The sequence below is a fragment of the Gadus macrocephalus genome, chromosome 7 (genome assembly GCF_031168955.1).
Source record: "Gadus macrocephalus chromosome 7, ASM3116895v1".
Lineage (NCBI taxonomy): Eukaryota > Metazoa > Chordata > Actinopteri > Gadiformes > Gadidae > Gadus > Gadus macrocephalus.
Genome location: NC_082388.1, coordinates 25614842 through 25633936, shown reverse-complemented (window position 1 = coordinate 25633936; position 19095 = coordinate 25614842). Strand labels below are relative to the sequence as shown.

Sequence of the window (19095 nt, the reverse complement as noted above, 5' to 3'; positions counted from 1 at the left end):
TCCAGACCTGGTCTCCGGGGTTCGACCAGAGTTCACGTGTGAAAGCCTGTGAGTCAGTTTGGATATATCTGTTCCTGGGCCAATCAGAGAGAAGGTCTTGATCCAAACACACCAGCGTCTCTTGAGCCCTGGGGTCAGGGGTCACCAGGGGCTCTCCTTCCCTTAATTGAGGTGCGCAGGATTGGATCCCTTTGACTGATGGTGATCTGGGCCAATCACAAACTCTGAATTTGTAACCAATCATGTATGGTCCAAATCATGGGACCATAACCGCTTTAATCAGTCCCTCCAGAAAAATGCTGCGTTTTTTTGTGATTGTCGCGGCCAAAATCCTTGATTATGTTTTCTTAAAGAATGCGATGAAATGTGCGGCATATTTATGCAATTGTATGCAATGAAATTGCGGGAACTTGCAAAAAATGCAGCCTTCGATGACGTTCACGTCGCGTAATTACGTCACTTCATAACGTTCCCATGGCAACAGGGGGAAATGGCTGCTTTTGTGTGAAGTAAACGCACAATTTTTCAACTTTCTGCTAAGATATATGTGACTTTTTTGCAACGGAAATGCAGGGATTATGAAATCATGCAAGCCCCGCATAATTTGCGCGGAAATCGGCAACTTATGCGGTGAAAGTGCGGCATATTTGAAAAAATGCGGCCCCCGCATGAATATGCAGACTTTGCCTGATTATGCGTTGAATTATGCGATCGCATAATCGCGTTTTTCTGGAGGGACTGTTTAATATGCAAACATGAGGGCCTGTTAAATAACAGTTGAGGCGTTATGGGTGTAGGGATAGTGAGCAGTCGATGAATCACTAAAGTGTCCCGTTAGGATACACTGAAGCATCCTCGGGCCCCCCCAAGACGATTCAGTGGCTGGTTGAACTTCTAGTCAAGTTCCAGCAAAAACCTGGAGGCTAAGGCGGGGAGAGTTAGTTGTATCGCAAAAGACTATTGGAACGCAGCCATTTCTCCCCATGAACGCAACCCCCCCCCCCCCCCCCCCCTGGGCTGACACCGTGGCCCTCAGCGGTGTTAAATCACAGCCCTGTCCTCCTTCAAGGTGTGCTCACCAGCGCACGCAAGATTGAAAGTTTTGTGCGCATCAATTTTTCAAGGGCATGCATTTTTTAATTCTAAGTAAGTTTTTTTTTTTTATCACAGACTGCTGCCGAGCCGGATGAAAGGTTGGGACTAGTGCGGCGGTGAGATCTGCCCCCCGGAGCGGGGAGGTGATGTCTGCTCTCAGACACACCAGTCAGACCTGCTGGTCCGTCATCAAAGGAGTAGACGTTCTATGAAAGCACGACCGTGAGAAGATGTTCTGTTCTCAGAAAGCCAGGGCCCTGAGAAGATCAGCAGATGTTCGTGCGCGACCATGAGAAGATCAGTGGATCGCGCCCCTGGCATCTTCTCAGAGCAGCACTAATCCACAAGCATTAACAGTATAAAGACAGGGTATTAAAGCGGATAATGTAAAGGTGGTAGGGGAGGGAACACAAACTCCTGCTCCTAACAGCAGCGGGCTCTGCCTCCTGGCCCAACTGCCAACCCCTTGTGCCAACACGGCCGCCTGCTCCCCCTGCTCTCTAATTGGACGGCTTCAGTGCTCACATCTCGTCCGCCAAAAACACGCCTCGTTCGCTGGCGTGTTTTCATTTGAACTACGCTACCAACCAAGCGGTTCCTGTGTGCTTTTACTGCAAAGCAAACCCAACACGCTGCCCTTAGGTCTCCATCGTCCCCCCCGGACCCACACACAGGGTCCCTCCTCCCCCCTCCTCCCTCTTCCCTCCCTCCCTCCTCCCTCCCCTCCCTCCTAATCCGGGGGAGAAGGAGAGAGCGGCTAACCCCGGGACGCTAACGTCTCATCAGACCACCGCCAGCACTGACATCCCCCTCCCCTCTCCTCCCCCCGCCACCACTACTCCCCCCCCCCCCCCCCCCCCCCCTCTCCCCCCACCCTGCACACACCTGGAGCAAATTAGCCCCGCTGCTCGGAGAGACCTCACACACACCTCCCCCCTTTCTGCCTGACGCACACACACACACACACACACACACACACACACACACACACACACACACACACACACACACACACACACACACACACACACACACACACACACACACATCTGAGGTGGTCCCACAGGCCACTGACAGCAGGCCAGTCATCTCCGTGCCAACAGATGCTGAGGGTATTTGTAGGCCCGTCCTCCGCTCATCAAACCATCTGGCATCAGAGGAATGGGGTCTCCGAGTCCAACTCGCAGGGGTCTTCAGCAAAGCTGGACCACCCTGAGCATCCCACTGCAGAGAGACCCTAATATCCCCTCATACCCTCATATCATCACACAAACAGATGCCTGCCCCCTGGTTTGTTGTCCCTTATCATTTCTACTCATCTTCAGATATTTGGCTTTGGAAAGCCGATGTTTGGCCCCTTTGAGCTTCCTTAAGTCTCGTCGACGTTTTTGGAAGAGGAAGTTCCGGAGAACCGGGGATGTTCATGACGACACGATGAGTTCAACATCCACTGATACCTCCGCCAGCGTTACGAAGTTACCCGCACGACATCTCGCGTTAAGTCATCACAGAACCCCACCGCTGGGAAGAGATTCAGGCTGAACGACTGTGGAGCTTCAGAGGACGCCGGACGAGCTCTGGTGGCCCGGCGCGGGGCGGACGGCAGAGCCTCCCGTCACATCCCGTTTGCTCCTTCATTAAGAATGCATTAAGAGGAGGCTGCGGATGCTGGTTCATCCTAGGCGTGCGGGCCGTGAGAGCACGGCAGCGTATGCGCTACCCTCGACTACCAGACTACATGCGTCCGTCGACGGAGCAGTGACAAAAAATGACACAAAGAGGTGACTAAAAACTATCCTATCGACTCCACATTTCTTTAAAAAAATATAACGGCCGAATCTTCCCTGCATGTTATTGCAAAATGGATCCACTAGTCGTGTGGAGTGTGTATTTGCATAACCGCGATCTGATTGGCCGACGGATCCGTCGCCGCCTGAAAAGTTTAACATTTCTCAACTTTTTGACGCAGGCTACGGAGCCGAGAGAGCGGACGCACCCACAATCCATTTCGAGAGTGTCCCACGCAAAGTCAATGAGATCCGTCGACGGACGCATGTCGTGTGAATGCGGCGTTAATGGCGCGGACTGATTGTGATAACCAGTAGGGACAGCAGCGGGATGCAGGGTGTTCATCGACGCTAGACAGGGAGCTCAGGAGAGTGTCGCTTTTGTAGAAATCTACAGACACAAAGCGGCCCAAACGTGTGTACATCAACGTCAGCCTCTGGGAGACAAATTGACAACAACAAATACGCAAACAACAATTATGCGATTGATCGTCCACAATGCACCAGCACAGTGTTTACATTGGCTCAGTCCCGACCACATCCAGATCTCCAGAGTAAACGAATGAAAGAGCGCGCGCGCGCGGAGACGCTGGTTGCTGCTGGCTGGGACTCTCCGGGGGGCTAGGGAGATAGCTATCATGTCATCCCAGATCATATCAACACGCACGCTGCAGGGTCAGATACACGCTATCTGGAGGTGCTGCAGCGACCGTGTCTACCACGTGGTCTGTACTGAGAGTACTGGGTCTTCATTGGTTATACTGGGTCTGTATTGGTTCTACTGGGTCTGTACAGAGTCTACTGGGTTTGTACTGAGTCTACTGGGTTTGTACTGAGTCTACTGGGTCTGTACTGAGTAATGGGTCTGTATTGGTTCTACTGGGTCTGTACAGTCTACTGGTTCTGTACGAGGTCTACTGGTTCTGTACAGAGTATATGGAGTCTGTACTGGTTGAACTGGGTCTCCACTCGTTCTACGGAGTCTGTACTGGTTCTAATGGCCCTGTTCCGAGATCGAGATGCACCTCCACCTTCAGTGGAGCTGAGGAGTTACGCTGGCCGTCAACTACTGATCGGCAGGGCCTCCTCTCTGTCAGGCGGAAGCGCCGCCAGCAGCAGCTGTCTCAGAGGGGTTCTGACGCCTACCCTGAAGAACTCCTTGGTGGACCCGGAGTCCAGCGTCCCGTAGGCGATCTCCGTCTGCTTGGCCAGGTCCTCGGCGCTCTCGATGGGCGACACCATCCTCTCCACGGTGAGGAAGGCGGCCAGGTTGGCCGTGTAGGAGGAGATGATGATGAGGGTGAAGAACCACCACACGCCCCCCACGATGCGCCCAGACAGAGACCTGGGCAGAGGGGCGGAGACACGACAGACATGACAGAAGCCAACCACCGCCTGCTGGGGGAAGGGGGGGGGGTTAGTGCCCCAGAGCTAGAGCTGAGCTAGCTAGCTATTTCTGGTCTATTTGTGTTCAGTCGTTTAGTGGAGGCTCTCGTCCAAATCACCCGGAGCAGAAAGGGGAATTCCGAATGTTTCCTGAAGGAGCAGGAGGAATAGTCTAGGCCTAGGAGCATCCTCTCAAAGCTGCAGGTCAGACTGCTGACCTCGGGGGGGGGGAGACCCCAGAACCTTGCAGCTGTGAGGGGCCCCTCTGTCCTTCTAGAAGGACAGAGGGGCCCGTAGCATAGCGTGGCATCTTATCCTAGCTGTCTTTGTTGCATACGAGGAATGGGTTAACCTGGCGATTGTTAGTGCTTTGCACTTGTTCTATGAACGTCCTTTCTGCACCGAAAGCGATATATTGTTTCTCTTTCTTCTGACAAATGTACTGCTTCTGCTTAATGCCCTAATTGTGAATGTAAATGTAGAGGAGGGTGGATGTGCTTGTGGAGACACGGAGCACAGTCCAACGAGTCCCAGGTAGAGTCTCCTCAGCCTTTGACGAGCAAAGCCAACGGCACGACTTTAATCTGATCCTATTGATCGCAACGCTGTCCCTGCATGGGGGAAATACCATTTCAAATATCAATATGCACAAGTTAACTGCTCATCTCTTAATGGTCTGAGTCCCTTTACGACGGAGGATCGGATGTATCCTCAGAGAAACCCTATAGTTACCATAGTTACGTGTGGTTGCTACTAGTTTCCCCGCAGAAGTGTGTGCCGACTGCGTGGAGTCATTTTCTTTTCAAATCATTACGACAGAAAATGAGATTCTATGATTATATTTGATCCCGGCGACGGAACCTGACACCTCTCCTGTTCCGCGTTTGAAGTACGACGTGTCTGAACTCAGTCCCCACGGCGGGTAACTAGAGAGGTGGACCTGCTTCTGTATGTCGCTACCCGGCTCTGTCTGGGACTCAGTGGAGCTCGGAGTGAGTCTCTCTGATGTCAGAGCAGGACTGGCTTGAGGGTAAGATAGAGAGGAGGAGGAGGAGGGGGAGGGGGAGAGGATGGAGAGGGTGATAAGAGAGAGGAGGAGGAGGAGGAGGGGGTGGGGCTGGTAAGGAAGAAAGGAGGAGGAGGAGAGGGTGGTAAGATGAAGAGGAGGATGGGAAAGGGAGGATGGAGGGGGAGGGGAAGGAGAGGGTGATAAGAGAGAGGAGGAGGGGGTGGTAAGATGACGAGGAGGGGCAGGTAAGAGAGAGAGGAGGAGGAGGAGGTGGTAAGATGACGAGGAGGAAGTGATGAGAGAGAGGAGGGGGACGGTGAAATAGAGGGAGGAGGAGGGTTGCAGGTGGTAGGATAATAGAGATGTTCACTTTGTCAACACATTCTGACTAGAGGATTGGGGGGGGGGGGGGGGGGGGAGAGGAGGGATTAGGCTTCCCAAGCAATAACAGCTCACAGCTTCTGTGTGTGTGTGTGTGTGTGTGTGTGTGTGTGTGTGTGTGTGTGTGTGTGTGTGTGTGTGTGTGTGTGTGTGTGTGTGTGTGTGTGTGTGTGTGTGTGTGTGTGTGTGTGTGTGTCACTCATTCATTTCTTCAAGGATTTCTGTTTCTGGCGGGAGATGCGGGACGATGACAGTTGGCCAGATTCCGTTATTAACATCCACCACAAATTCCCATTTTCTGAATGCTTACAGCTAAGTGGAGCGTGTTCAACATGCTATCTAGCTAACTGTTGAGCATGCAAACTCACCAACGAATGACCTAGCTAACCTAAGCTAGAAGCTAGTCTCTGTTCCGCATGCTAGCTGCTAGCTAGCTAGAGGCCAGTCCATGCTAGCTAACGAGCTGACTACAGTCCCTGACTAACTAAGCTCCCGGTGAAATGGTGCTTTGCGTTTATGTGGAAATGAATCCACTTTGGTCGCTGAGCTGGATCCGTGCTATCAAGGGGAAAATGAACTTTTCCTGGTAAATGGGACTTAATGAGACCGTCATTTTCTGCTCCAGAGTTCAAGCACGGCCGTGAATTCAAAGTGGTTCCCGCATTGACTCATTCATTTGTTAATTGACATGTCATCTAACCACACTCCACCCTGCTTCTTGACACCACAGATGACGGGGCGTGAGGGTGGATGGCGATGGTGTTGATGGGTGGAGGTGATCGGGTGAATACCGTGGACTCCGGAAGACCCAGGTTCTACCACGAAGACCGGCGGGCGGAGACATGGGACATGCAGCAAAAACACGGTAGCCCTCCAAGAGCCGTGACGAAGAGGTGGGTTCTCTGTGCATTCTAGCCTCCTCAGCATGGTGGATACAAGTTAGTTAGTGGATAGGCTGGTGTCTCATTGTGGTGGATACTAGTGAGTTAGTGGCTAGGCTGGTGTTTCATTATTGGGGATACAAGTTAGTTAGTGGCTAGGCTGGTGTCTCATTGTGGTGGATACAAGTTAGTTAGTGGCTAGGCTGGTGTCTCATTGTGGTGGATACAAGTTAGTTAGTGGCTAGGCTGGTGTCTCATTGTGGTGGATACAAGTTAGTTAGTGGCTAGGCTGGTGTCTCATTGTGGTGGATACAAGTTAGTTAGTGGCTAGGCTGGTGTCTCATTGTGGTGGATACAAGTTAGTTAGTGGCTAGGCTGGTGTTTCAGCATTGGGGATGCAAGTTAGTAAGTGGCTAGACTAGTGAGGTATTTGTATACAGATTACCGCGTTTACATAACCGTTAACGTCATGGGAATATTTAACTTGATTAGATTTGATTAGAGAATTTGCCCATCAAGGTACTTACACAAGGTCCAAGTTTAGATGAACCGCGTCTCCTCTTCGCTACGTTGCACTGGGTTTACCACAACGTGTAGCACTGGGTTTACCATTACGTGGGACACTAAACATGCTTGTTAATCTATCAGCCGAATCGGCCGTTTCTAAATGGATGTGACGCAAATCTCTTTCGGCGCATGCATTAAACGAATATATCAACCTTAATGTGTAAAAGGGGTTTACGTGACAAAGTATATGGATCGATGATCCCGGTTATCACAGACGTCCTCACCACTTTAATCTCTGGAATAGGTAGATTCACTGAGCAGCCTTTGGGTCAGTTCCATATGGAGCGTTGCGAGGTAAGGGTTGGTGTCTCGGTGCGACGGTAAACACTCCATGAAACAATGGGATGGATGTGGGGGGGGGGGCGACAGACGACCTCAACGTAACATATATGCACCATGGCGAATGGCAGGGAGGGATGGGCCGTGAAATGCAGAGAGAGCCGGTGAGAACACGGACCGTGAGATGCTGGGGGTTTGAAGGACCAACCTTGGAGAGATATCGCATCCTTGCTGCATGAAGGCGCCCAGCGAGAACCACAGGCTGTTAAAAATGCCAAAGTCGTTGGGAGGGTCCGGCGGGCTCTGGGGGTCTTTGGCCTCGTCGCTCTCGTCCAGGTGCCACTCGTAGGGGCTGAAGCGGCTGACCAGGAAGAGCACCACGCTGACCCCGATGTAGGCGAACACGATGCACATCCAGATCTCGTAGGCCAGCGGGTCCAGGAAGGAGAACACGCCGGGTTTGGACTTCTGGGGCTTCTTGATCATGATGGAGATGCCCAGGGACATGAAGGGCTTGGAGAAGTCGATCACCTCCTCGCGCACCAGGGTGATGGTCAGGGGGGCCACGGCGATGTCGGCCCTCTGGGAACACAGGAACGTTAGAGTGAGGAACCACCGTTAAACACAGGAACATCAGCCAGGAACCACTACTAATCACAGGCACCTCAGAGTGAGGAACTTCACTAAACACAGGAACCTCAGAGTGAGGAACTATCACTAAACACAGGAACCTCAGAGTGAGGAACCAGTAAATACAGGAACATCAGCAAGGAACCACTACTAATCACAGGAACCTCAGAGTGAGGAACCAGTAAATACAGGAACATCAGCAAGGAACCACTACTAATCACAGGAACCTCAGAGTGAGGAACCAGTAAATACAGGAACATCAGCAAGGAACCACTACTAATCACAGGAACCTCAGAGTGAGGAACCAGTAAATACAGGAACATCAGCAAGGAACCACTACTAATCACAGGAACCTCAGAGTGAGGAACCAGTAAATACAGGAACATCAGCAAGGAACCACTACTAATCACAGGAACCTCAGAGTGAGGAACTTCACTAAACACAGGAACGTTAGAATGAGGATCCACTACTAAACACAGGAACCTCAGAGTGAGGAACTATCACTAAACACAGGAACATCAGCCAGGAACCACTACTAATCACAGGAACCTCAGAGTGAGAAACCAGTAAATACAGGAACATCATGAGTGAGGAACCACCGTTAAATATAGGAACATCAGATTGAGGAACAACCACTAAACACAAGAACATCAGAGTGTGGAACCACCACTAAAACACAGGAACCTCAGAGCGGAACAACCACTAAACACAAGAACATCAGAGTGTGGAACCATCATTAAAGCGAGCTGAACCAAAGCCCGTTCCTCATCCCCATCCTCCCAACACTGGAACCAGTCGGTGGTATGATTATTAAACCACCAGAACCACCTCTCTCCTAACGACGAATATGAAGGCTCTGTGTTTTGGAGGGAAGTATTATCGCGCGCTGAAATGGAGTTCATTGGAGCGGATTTGAAAGGCAGAGGAATGAAAGAGAAAGTTGAGTCACATCATCTTTGTGATCGGAGGTCTTTTGTCTGAGCGGGAAGAGGAAGACTGAGATCACAAACTGTTCCCTGATGGGGGATTCAGCCTGCGAGAGACAAAGACCTCGCCGCCGGAGATTCACCTTTATCCTAACACAGCAGTGCAAGTTTCACCTGCACTGCTGTCCCGGCACCGGGGAACTGAGGCAGTTTATTTTACACCGATAATGTGAAACACAAGAGGCAGAGGACCATTTATTACCGGGCAGTTTCATTGCAAGCGTAAAATAACTCGTCTTCCAGCATTCAAAGTACGATTTAAAGGCTACTCTCACAGGTGTCAGGGAAAAAAAGGAAGATTAAATCTCGTTTGGCGTTCAGGAAGTTGGTTCACCTTTAGAAAATGGAAAAAGACGGCGTGTGGAGGGGACCCCCAGACCGGTACTCACCCCGTACACCAGCTCACCCACCATCCCGTTCCAGGTGCGCGTCTCGGGGTCCCGGGCGCCGTACTTGCCGTCGGACACGATGGACAGCTTGTAGCGTATCCCCACGTGCTTGGCGATCTCCGACGCCAGGTCGACGCAGTAGCCCTCGTACCGGTCGTTCCCGTCCAGCTGCATAAAGTTTCTCTTGTACATGACGTACGGAGCTTCCTGCCAATCACACGCGTGTTAGACATACACGGAGCACGGTGCGCGCTTGTGACGGTGCACGTGACGAGTGCACGTGAAGAGTGCACGGACGAGCGGGTTGGCGTGCAGACGGATGGGATGGATGGGTCACCAAGAAGCAAAACAAACAGCAAGGTGTGTCAGGTGGGGGGGGTCCTTCTCGAGGTCTCTCCCCCTGGGTCGGGGGAGGTCCTCCTTCTGGTCCTTTAGGGCTGAGGGCCAGGATCACCGTGGGTGTATATATACCTTTCATTATACCATTACAGTTAACAAGGCTTCTGCCTAGGGGGAGGGGCTTCTGGTTTAAAGGAGGGGCTCCTGGCTAGGGGGAGGGGCTCTGGCTAATGGGAGGAGCTTATGCTAATGTTGAGTGCTCCTGGCTAGGGGGATGGGCTTCTGGTTTGAAGGAGGGGCTCCTGGCTAGGGGGAGGGGCTCTGGCTAATGGGAGGAGCTTATGCTAATGTTGAGTGCTCCTGGCTAGGGGGATGGGCTTCTGGTTTGAAGGAGGGGCTCCTGGCTAGGGGGAGGGGCTCTGGCTAATGGGAGGAGCTTATGCTAATGTTGAGTGCTCCTGGCTAGGGGGATGGGCTTCTGGTTTGAAGGAGGGGCTCCTGGCTAGGGGGAGGGACTTCTGGTTTAAAGGAGGGGCTCCTGGCTAGGGGGAGGGGCTCTGGCTAATGGGAGGAGCTTATGCTAATGATGAGTGCTCCTGGCTAGGGGGAGGGGCTTCTGGTTTAAAGGAGGGGCTCCTGGCTAGGGGGAGGGACTTCTGGTTTAAAGGAGGGGCTTCAGTCTAGGGGGAGGGGATTATGCTAATGAGGAGTGCTCCTGGCTGGGGGGAGGGGCTTCTGGTCAATAGAAGGGGGCTGCTGGCTAGGGGGAGGGGCTTCAGGCTAGGGGGGAGGGGCATCTGTTTAAAGGGGCCTTTCTGGTGGATGGGGGGGGGGGGGCTACTGGCTAAGGGGAGGGGCTCCTGGCTAATGAGAGGAGCGTATGCAGATGGGAGGGGGTTCTGGTTTGTGGGAGGGGCTATTTGAAGCTTCTGGGAGGGGGTACTGTCGGCTGGGAGGGGCTACAGGCGGCTTAGATGTCAGGCAGGTGTCAACAGGTATAAGAGAAGTATAAAGCCAGGGGGGAGCCGGGGTACAGTTGCGTCTCTGCGCATTGGACGGGTTGGGGGAGGACGGGGGAGGGAGGGGGAGGCAGGCGGGAGGGGGGAGGGGGAGGGAGAGGCAGGCTGGGGGGGGGGTCACCTTCCAGTTCATCAGGTGTCATCAGTGACCGCAGAGAGTCTGCTTGGAACTCAACAGTGTGTGTGTTTGAAGAAATACTGAAAATCAATCTGCTGATAGCTAATATATCGATATCTAATGCTACGTTGTATCATATCCCGGGGGGGGGGGGGGCTGAAAATAATTGCATTAGATGACTTGCATCATTTCCGTATATGCTATAAATTATCAGAATCTGGTGCTTTTTTCTTTGTCTAATTAACCGCAAAAGCACTTCCCTTGATATTGCCTCTTCTATCCAGTTATATTCTATCCAGTTCTATTCTATCCAGTTCTACTCTGTCCTTATCTCTTTGATGTAAAACAGCTGATGGAAAAAATCAGACATGAATCAATGTGGCCAAGAGCCTAAACAGCTTCTTGACATATTCTATGGTTTCAAACACGCATGGGTGATGGAATTATGCTTTCAAATAATAATCTCTGAAACTAGGAAACTCTGGCTCCTAGTTTCCTGCTGGTGACCAACTCACGGGACGATGGCTCATGGATGTCAGGCTACACGATGGTGGATGACGTTCTGAATTTACCCAAAATGAGACATGTTGGGCAGAGGCAGAAGGAGTGTGAGGTCGTGGGCTTTAAGTGTAAGGTAGGGCGTACCCTGTCTTACATTTAACACGACCGTGATGGAGAAGATGATTGTGTTCAGGCACAGCGTCTGTGTTCACCTTACAAATTACCGAACACAGACTGGGATCCAACCGGATGTTGGGAAACCCAAAAGACTACCGGTGGAAACCTACTCTCTCCTGATTGGTTGTAAGCTGTATCCGTCTCTGCTGTCACTGACCTCTTACCCAATGAGAGGGAAGCTGTTTGTTTTGTACTTACGTATGCACTGAACGTGAACAAGATGGAGTCTACACACAGCTATCATATTACCAAGGCCGTTATTGTGATGTCACTACTACGACAGGCCACTGCTAAACAGAAATGTAAAGTGCTTTGGCATCCACACGGGTACACTCGAAACACTCGTCCGACTGTTTCAACGTGTAGTGAGTGGATGGAAAGCAGCCGGTAAACCTGTTCTACCCTCTCGGGACAGAAGGCCGGAGCCTCGACCCTGAGGGGCAGAAAACTTTTGGCGGGAGATTTTTAAAAGCAGCCTGGAAAGTGTACCATAATAGTAGTGACCACAATTGTTCGGTTTTCCACAGAGGAGGACTCATTGGTGACCTGGGGGTCCACTATGTACACAAACTTCTCGTACTCGTTCCAGTAGCCCATCTGAAAGCACAGAGACACGCGTTACCACGGGAACATGGGTCACAACGTGAACACGCTGCCACAGGAACACAGTTACCACGGGAACACAGTTTACACAAGAACACTGTTCCCATGGGAACACAGGTCACCACGGGAACACAGGATACCGTAGGAACACAGTTACCACGGGAATACAGGTCACCACGGGAACACAGTAACCACAGGAACACTGTTACCATGGGAATACATGTCACCACGGGAACACAGTAACCACAGGAACACTGTAACCACGGGAACACAGTTACCACAGGAACACAGTTTACACAAGAACACTGTTCCCACGGGAACACAGGTCACCGCGGGCACACAGTTATCACAGGAACACTGTAACCACGGGAACACAGGATACCATAGGAACACAGTAACCAGGGGAACACAGGATACCATAGGAACTAGGAACACAGTAACCATAGGAATGCAGGTTACCACGGGAATACAGGTTACCAAAGGGATTACAGGTCACCCCGGGAACACGTTCCCACGGGAACACGCGACCGCAGGCGGGGGGGGGATGGGTAACCGTAGAGACCAGGGACAAGAGGGCGGACGGCTCTGTCCGACCAGACGGATCAATCCCGCAGTACTGCGGCTAGCTGCTCATGTTTCTAACCGTATTCACTACTGCTCGTGCCATTTGTTTGGTTGATCATCAAACGTCTATAAAGCAGTGCACTGATATGTGGGAGTACAACTCGACCGGTTCCTCAGCCCCTCACTAAATTATAAATAAAACCAATTATAATTCAAGGCTAGTTTTTAAAGAGTTTTTCGAAATGAAGCATAACATGAGTAACAAAAACGCTGCCCTGTGCTCCAACACTACCTCCAGTTAGTTTATATTATCATATTGAATCTATTTGAATACAAAATGTAATCCTATCCCTTTCTCCTGGTGTCAGCATGGACACCCCCCAGTACTCACTCTGGTGCAGACCCACACTGGACCCCAGGGGGCGCTGTCTCGGGCAAGTGGTGCTTGACCCCGTGTCTCACTTAGAATGATTGTATATTTGTATCGAGTGTCTGCATTGAGTCTGTCTCACGGCATTTGTTAAGCTTTTTTTTATCAGAACACATTGAATATTCCATCAGGGACATTCTATGACACATACTTATATATCTATATATATATAAACGTTTATACTGTGACACTAATAAACTATAACTTAACATGCCATAACACCAGACATGGAACGTGACTTAAACAAGATAACATCCCATCATATACCTAAACATAAGACAACATCCCAAAACATGACCTGAACACAAGATGGATACTATAACATGACCTAAAGACAAGATGGATACCATAACATGACCTAAAGACAAGATGGATACCATAACATGACCTAAAGACAAGATGGATACCGTAACAGGACCTAAAGACAAGATGGATACCATAACATGACCTAAAGACAAGATGGATACCATAACATGACCTAAAGACAAGATGGATACCATAACATGACTTAAAGATAAGATGGATACCATAACATGACCTAAAGACAAGATGGATACCATAACATGACCTAAAGACAAGATGGATACCATAACATGGCCTAAAGACAAGATGGATACCATAACATGGCCTAAAGACAAGATGGATACCATAACAGGACCTAAAGACAAGATGGATACCATAACATGACCTAAAGACAAGATGGATACTATAACATGGCCTAAAGACAAGATGGATACCATAACAGGACCTAAAGACAAGATGGATACCGTAACATGACCTAAAGACAAGATGGATACCGTAACATGGCCTAAAGACAAGATGGATACCGTAACAGGACCTAAAGACAAGATGGATACCGTAACAGGACCTAAAGACAAGATGGATACCATAACATGACCTAAAGACAAGATGGATACCATAACATGACCTAAAGACAAGATGGATACCATAACATGACCTAAAGACAAGATGGATACCATAACATGGCCTAAAGACAAGATGGATACCGTAACAGGACCTAAAGATAAGATGGATACCGTAACAGGACCTAAAGACAAGATGGATACCGTAACATGACCTAAAGACAAGATGGATACCGTAACATGACCTAAAGACAAGATGGATACCGTAACATGACCTAAAGACAAGATGGATACCGTAACAGGACCTAAAGACAAGATGGATACCGTAACAGGACCTAAAGACAAGATGGATACCGTAACATGACCTAAAGACAAGATGGATACCGTAACATGACCTAAAGACAAGATGGATACCGTAACATGACCTAAAGACAAGATGGATACCGTAACATGACCTAAAGACAAGATGGATACCGTAACAGGACCTAAAGACAAGATGGATACAATAACAGGACCTAAAGACAAGATGGATACCATAACAGGACCTAAAGACAAGACGGATACCGTAACATGACCTAAAGACAAGATGCATACCATAACAGGACCTGGTCGCCACCTACCTTCCTCGCTCCTCCAAGCTTCATCTCGTACACGTCGATGGTGAAGTTGGTTCTACGGCCGAACGTATCGAACTGGATGTTCCCCGTCATGCCCGTCACCTGTACCTGAAACACCGAACACAGAATCTTTTAGAACCAACCTACAACACAAAGACCAGAATCCTTTAGAACCGGCCTGAAACACATAGACGAGAACCCTTTAGAACCAACCAACAACATAGACCAGAACGTTAGACCTAACTCCAACACAGCAACCTGACCACTTTGCAATCAAACTACAGCAACCCTTACACACAAAATAACCTTTACAAATATACAACACCACACAGACATTATAAACCACAACAACACACGGAAACAAACTACAACTACACGCACATGGACACAACCTACAACAACACACAGACATAAACTACAACAACACACAGACATTATAAACCACAACACACTGACACAAACTACAACTACACACACATGGACGCAAACTTCAACAACACCGACATAAACTACAACTACACACACATGGACGCAAACTACAACAACACAGACATAAACTACAACTACACACAGACATAAACTACAACAACACACAGACATAAACTACAACAACACACAGACATAAACTACAACAACACACGGACGCAAACTACAACTACACACACATGGACGCAAACTTCAACAACACACAGACATTATAAACTACAACAACACACGGACACCAACTACAACTACACACACATGGACGCAAACTACAACAACACACAGACATAAACTACAACAACACACAGACATAAACTACAACAACACACGGACGCAAACTACAACTACACACACATGGACGCAAACTACAACAACACACAGACATAAACTACAACAACACACAGACATAAACTACAACAACACACAGACATAAACTACAACAACACACGGACGCAAACTACAACTACACACAGACATAAACTACAACAACACACAGACATTATAAACTACAACAACACACAGACATAAACTACAACAACACACAGACATTATAAACTACAACAACACACAGACATAAACTACAACAACACACACGTAAACACGAACTATAACAACGCACAGACCAAAACTAAGACACAGACAACATAAAGTACAACAACAACACATACGCAATAAACGACAACAACATGACGCAGACACAATCAACCCCAACACAACAAGCTACCATCTTGAGGGCCCTCTCGATGTCGATGCCCTGGCTCCAGGGCACGGCGGGGTTGGCCAGGCAGTCCCCGGCGCTGCCCCTCCGGGACACGTCCACCCGCTGCCGCCGCAGGTAGCGGAAGGCCTCCGACAGCACCAGCACGGCGTCGTGGGTCAGGGCGGACGTGTACTGACGGACCGAGGGAGGGAGAGACGGAGGGAGGGAGGGAGGGAGGGAGGGAGGGACAGACGGAGGGAGGGACAGGCAGACGGAGAGAGGGACAGACGGAGGGAGGGACGGAGGGAGGGAGGGAGGGAGAGACGGACGGAGGGAGGGACAGACGGACGGAGAGAGGGACAGACGGAGAGAGGGACAGACGGAGGGAGGGACAGAGGGAGGGAGGGACAGAGGGAGGGACAGACAGACGGAGAGAGGGACAGACGGAGGGAGGGACAGACGGAGGGAGGGAGGGAGGGAGGGAGGGAGGGAGGGACAGACAGACGGAGAGAGGGACAGACGGAGGGAGGGACAGACGGAGGGAGGGAGGGAGGGACAGACACAGAGACAGACCGACAGACGGAGAGACGGACGGAGGGAGGGATGGAGGGAGGGACAGACAGACGGAGAGAGGGACGGAGGGAGGGACAGACCGACAGACGGAGAGACGGACGGAGGGAGGGATGGAGGGAGGGACAGACGGAGGGACAGACAGACAGACGGAGAGAGGGACGGAGAGAGACGGCGAGATGGAGGGACAGACACAGACAGACAGAGAGAGGGACAGACGGAGGGACAGAGACAGACAGCCAGACAGACAGAGGGACAGACGGAGAGACGGGACAGGCACAGAGACGGAGGGACGGAGGGAGGGACAGAGAGAGAGAAAGACAGACGGAGGGAGAGACGGAGGGACGGAAAGAGAGAGAGACGGAGGGACAGACGGAGATATGGAAGGACAGACAGACGGAGAGAGACGGAGGGACAGACGGAGATATGGAAGGACAGACAGACGGAGAGAGACGGGGGGACAGACAGACAGGTGGAGGGACAGACAGACGGAGAGATGGAGGGACAGACAGCCAGAGGAACAGACACGTATAGACAGATGGAGAGACAGAAAGAGGGAGGGACAGACAGACGGACAGACAATCAGACAATTGGAACGACGGACATAGGGACAGACAGACAGAAAGATGGAAGGACAGAAGACAGACAGACAGATGGAGAGACAGACAGAGGGACGGACAGAAAATAGACCAATAAGACAGCCCAGAGGAAATACAAAAGTTGTTGCCGTGCAACGCGGCAGCCTCCTCGTGCTTGTTGCGCCGTTGCCGTGGCAACGTGTTTCGAGCTCCGAGCTGGGACGTATTATTTACCAACGCTCGGAGACCCAGATGGACGGATTTAACATTTCTAAAAAGCATTCCATCTCATAAAGATTGAAGTCATGGTAATGAGACATGAAATAATAACGCTCTTAACAACACCTCGCCAACACCTCCCCTCACCAAATCAATAAATACACGTTCTACACCTACTACACCTAACGCAACTAATGCCTCCTGAAGAGGAGACTTCCAGCTTCCAATCCTTAGGCATAGTATATATATAGTATTGTTTGTATATATATATATATATTGTGCATGGACAATAGATGTATGTAGTGTGTATACTACACCTCAAACACTACAGTACAGTATATACTAGTATATAGAGGTAGAGTACGTGGTGTGTAAACCTTGATCGCTCCGGGACTCGTCCAGCTTCTAGATATGGTTTATATATCGTGTATTTAATCTAGAGTATATCTAGTATAGAGTAAATATCAGTACACAGTGGTGTTGTACCTTGAGTGGAGGGCTCCGGGACTCCCTATCATCCAGCTTATAGATGTAGTTTATATAGAGTATAGAGTATATCTAGTATAGAGTGTGTCGCGGTACCTTGAGTGGGGCGCTGCGGGACTCGGGGAACTCCCTCTCGTCCAGCTTCTCCCAGCGCTGGACGAACTGCTGGACGATGGGGTTCTCCGGGCTGATGATCTGGAAGCCCGTGATGTTGGCTCCTCCGGAGACCACGCGGTCCAGACTCATGTTGGACACGCCCTGCAGAGAACAGACCATAGTAATGATGTACTTGTACATACTGGAGTACTGCATACCCTGTTGGACACGCCCTGTAGAGTACAGACCATGATAATACAAGCTGGAGTACTACATAATGTGGTACTAGATACTGTAGTACCACATAACACGTTGGACAAGCCCTGCAGATATATTTCATACAGACTTTGTATTTAATTTGTACTTAATTTTAATATAAATATCATTCTCACCAGCAGAGAGAAGAGCGCAGGACACCTTGAATAGTATTTAATAATATAGGTCAACCTTCAGTCGAGAGCTGCCGTCCTTAATGGCTGAAGAACACAGAGAGTGGCCGCAGGGTCGTCCTCGATGGCTGAATAACCTCCTCTATGTATAAACGATACCTGCGCCTTGTACCTTCATTAGCCTTGCAGGATGAATATCACGTCTGTTCCGTCTCATTGAAGCGGTTTTGACAGGTGTAGTCGGGGAAGAGCCACACGCCGGGTCCATGTTGAATATTTAACGTGATCTTTTAATATATAATGCCCCATTTAACCTCCCTCGTGGCGTTAGGACAGTGATGGGTCCTCTGTTGCAAACCCACTGCGGACATGGATATGAAAACGCAGTTTGTTTGATGGATTCGGTTTTAGGTCAATGGGATGCGGGATGCGGGGGAATGAGGTGGATGGTGGTGGTACAGGTTTAAACAGGGCTGGTGGGTTTCCACTGGTCGGGTAGTTTGACTCCCAGGCGGATGGTTCTTGGTTTGCTCCCCAATGTCCTCAGCCTACCTGTAAGGCACCCCAGAGCGAGTTGACCCCTGACCCCTACCAGCCCGTAACGCCGCGGCTCCTCGTTCAGTGTCTGCTGAGTGAGAGGTTAACGTTGACCTCGGGGAGGTTGAATCATCATGGATGACGTCACGGAGCCAGGCCCCCAAGCTGAGGGTCAGCTGATCTAGGAGGCTAGCAGTGGGTGGAGGCCTCTGGGGCAGTGGGGGGGGGGAGGAGACCTCTGGGGCAGTGGGGGGGGGGGGGGAGGAAGAGGAGGAGGAGGAAGAGGAGGGGGTGGAGGAAGAGGAGGAGGATGAGGAGGAGGGGGAGGAGGAGGAGACCTCTGGGGCAGTGGGGGGGGGGGGGGGGGAGGAGGAGGAGGAAGAGGAGGAGGAGACCTCTGGGGCAGTGGGGCAGAG

At 50.5% G+C, this 19095-nt stretch overlaps 1 protein-coding gene across 1 annotated transcript in view; it reads right to left on the bottom strand.

The window, feature by feature from the left end:
• The window catches only part of LOC132462078 (glutamate receptor 3-like), a 59698-nt gene that overhangs the window by 9968 nt on the left and 30635 nt on the right, over window positions 1-19095 (bottom strand). Inside the window, exons 6-12 of the mRNA XM_060057656.1 lie at window positions 17754-17915; window positions 15829-15996; window positions 14625-14729; window positions 12034-12141; window positions 9391-9597; window positions 7594-7967; window positions 4029-4227 (exon numbers count right to left, since the gene is read on the bottom strand). Coding sequence (XP_059913639.1) covers window positions 4029-4227; window positions 7594-7967; window positions 9391-9597; window positions 12034-12141; window positions 14625-14729; window positions 15829-15996; window positions 17754-17915 — 1323 coding nt within the window. The remainder of the gene's footprint in view (window positions 1-4028; window positions 4228-7593; window positions 7968-9390; window positions 9598-12033; window positions 12142-14624; window positions 14730-15828; window positions 15997-17753; window positions 17916-19095) is intronic.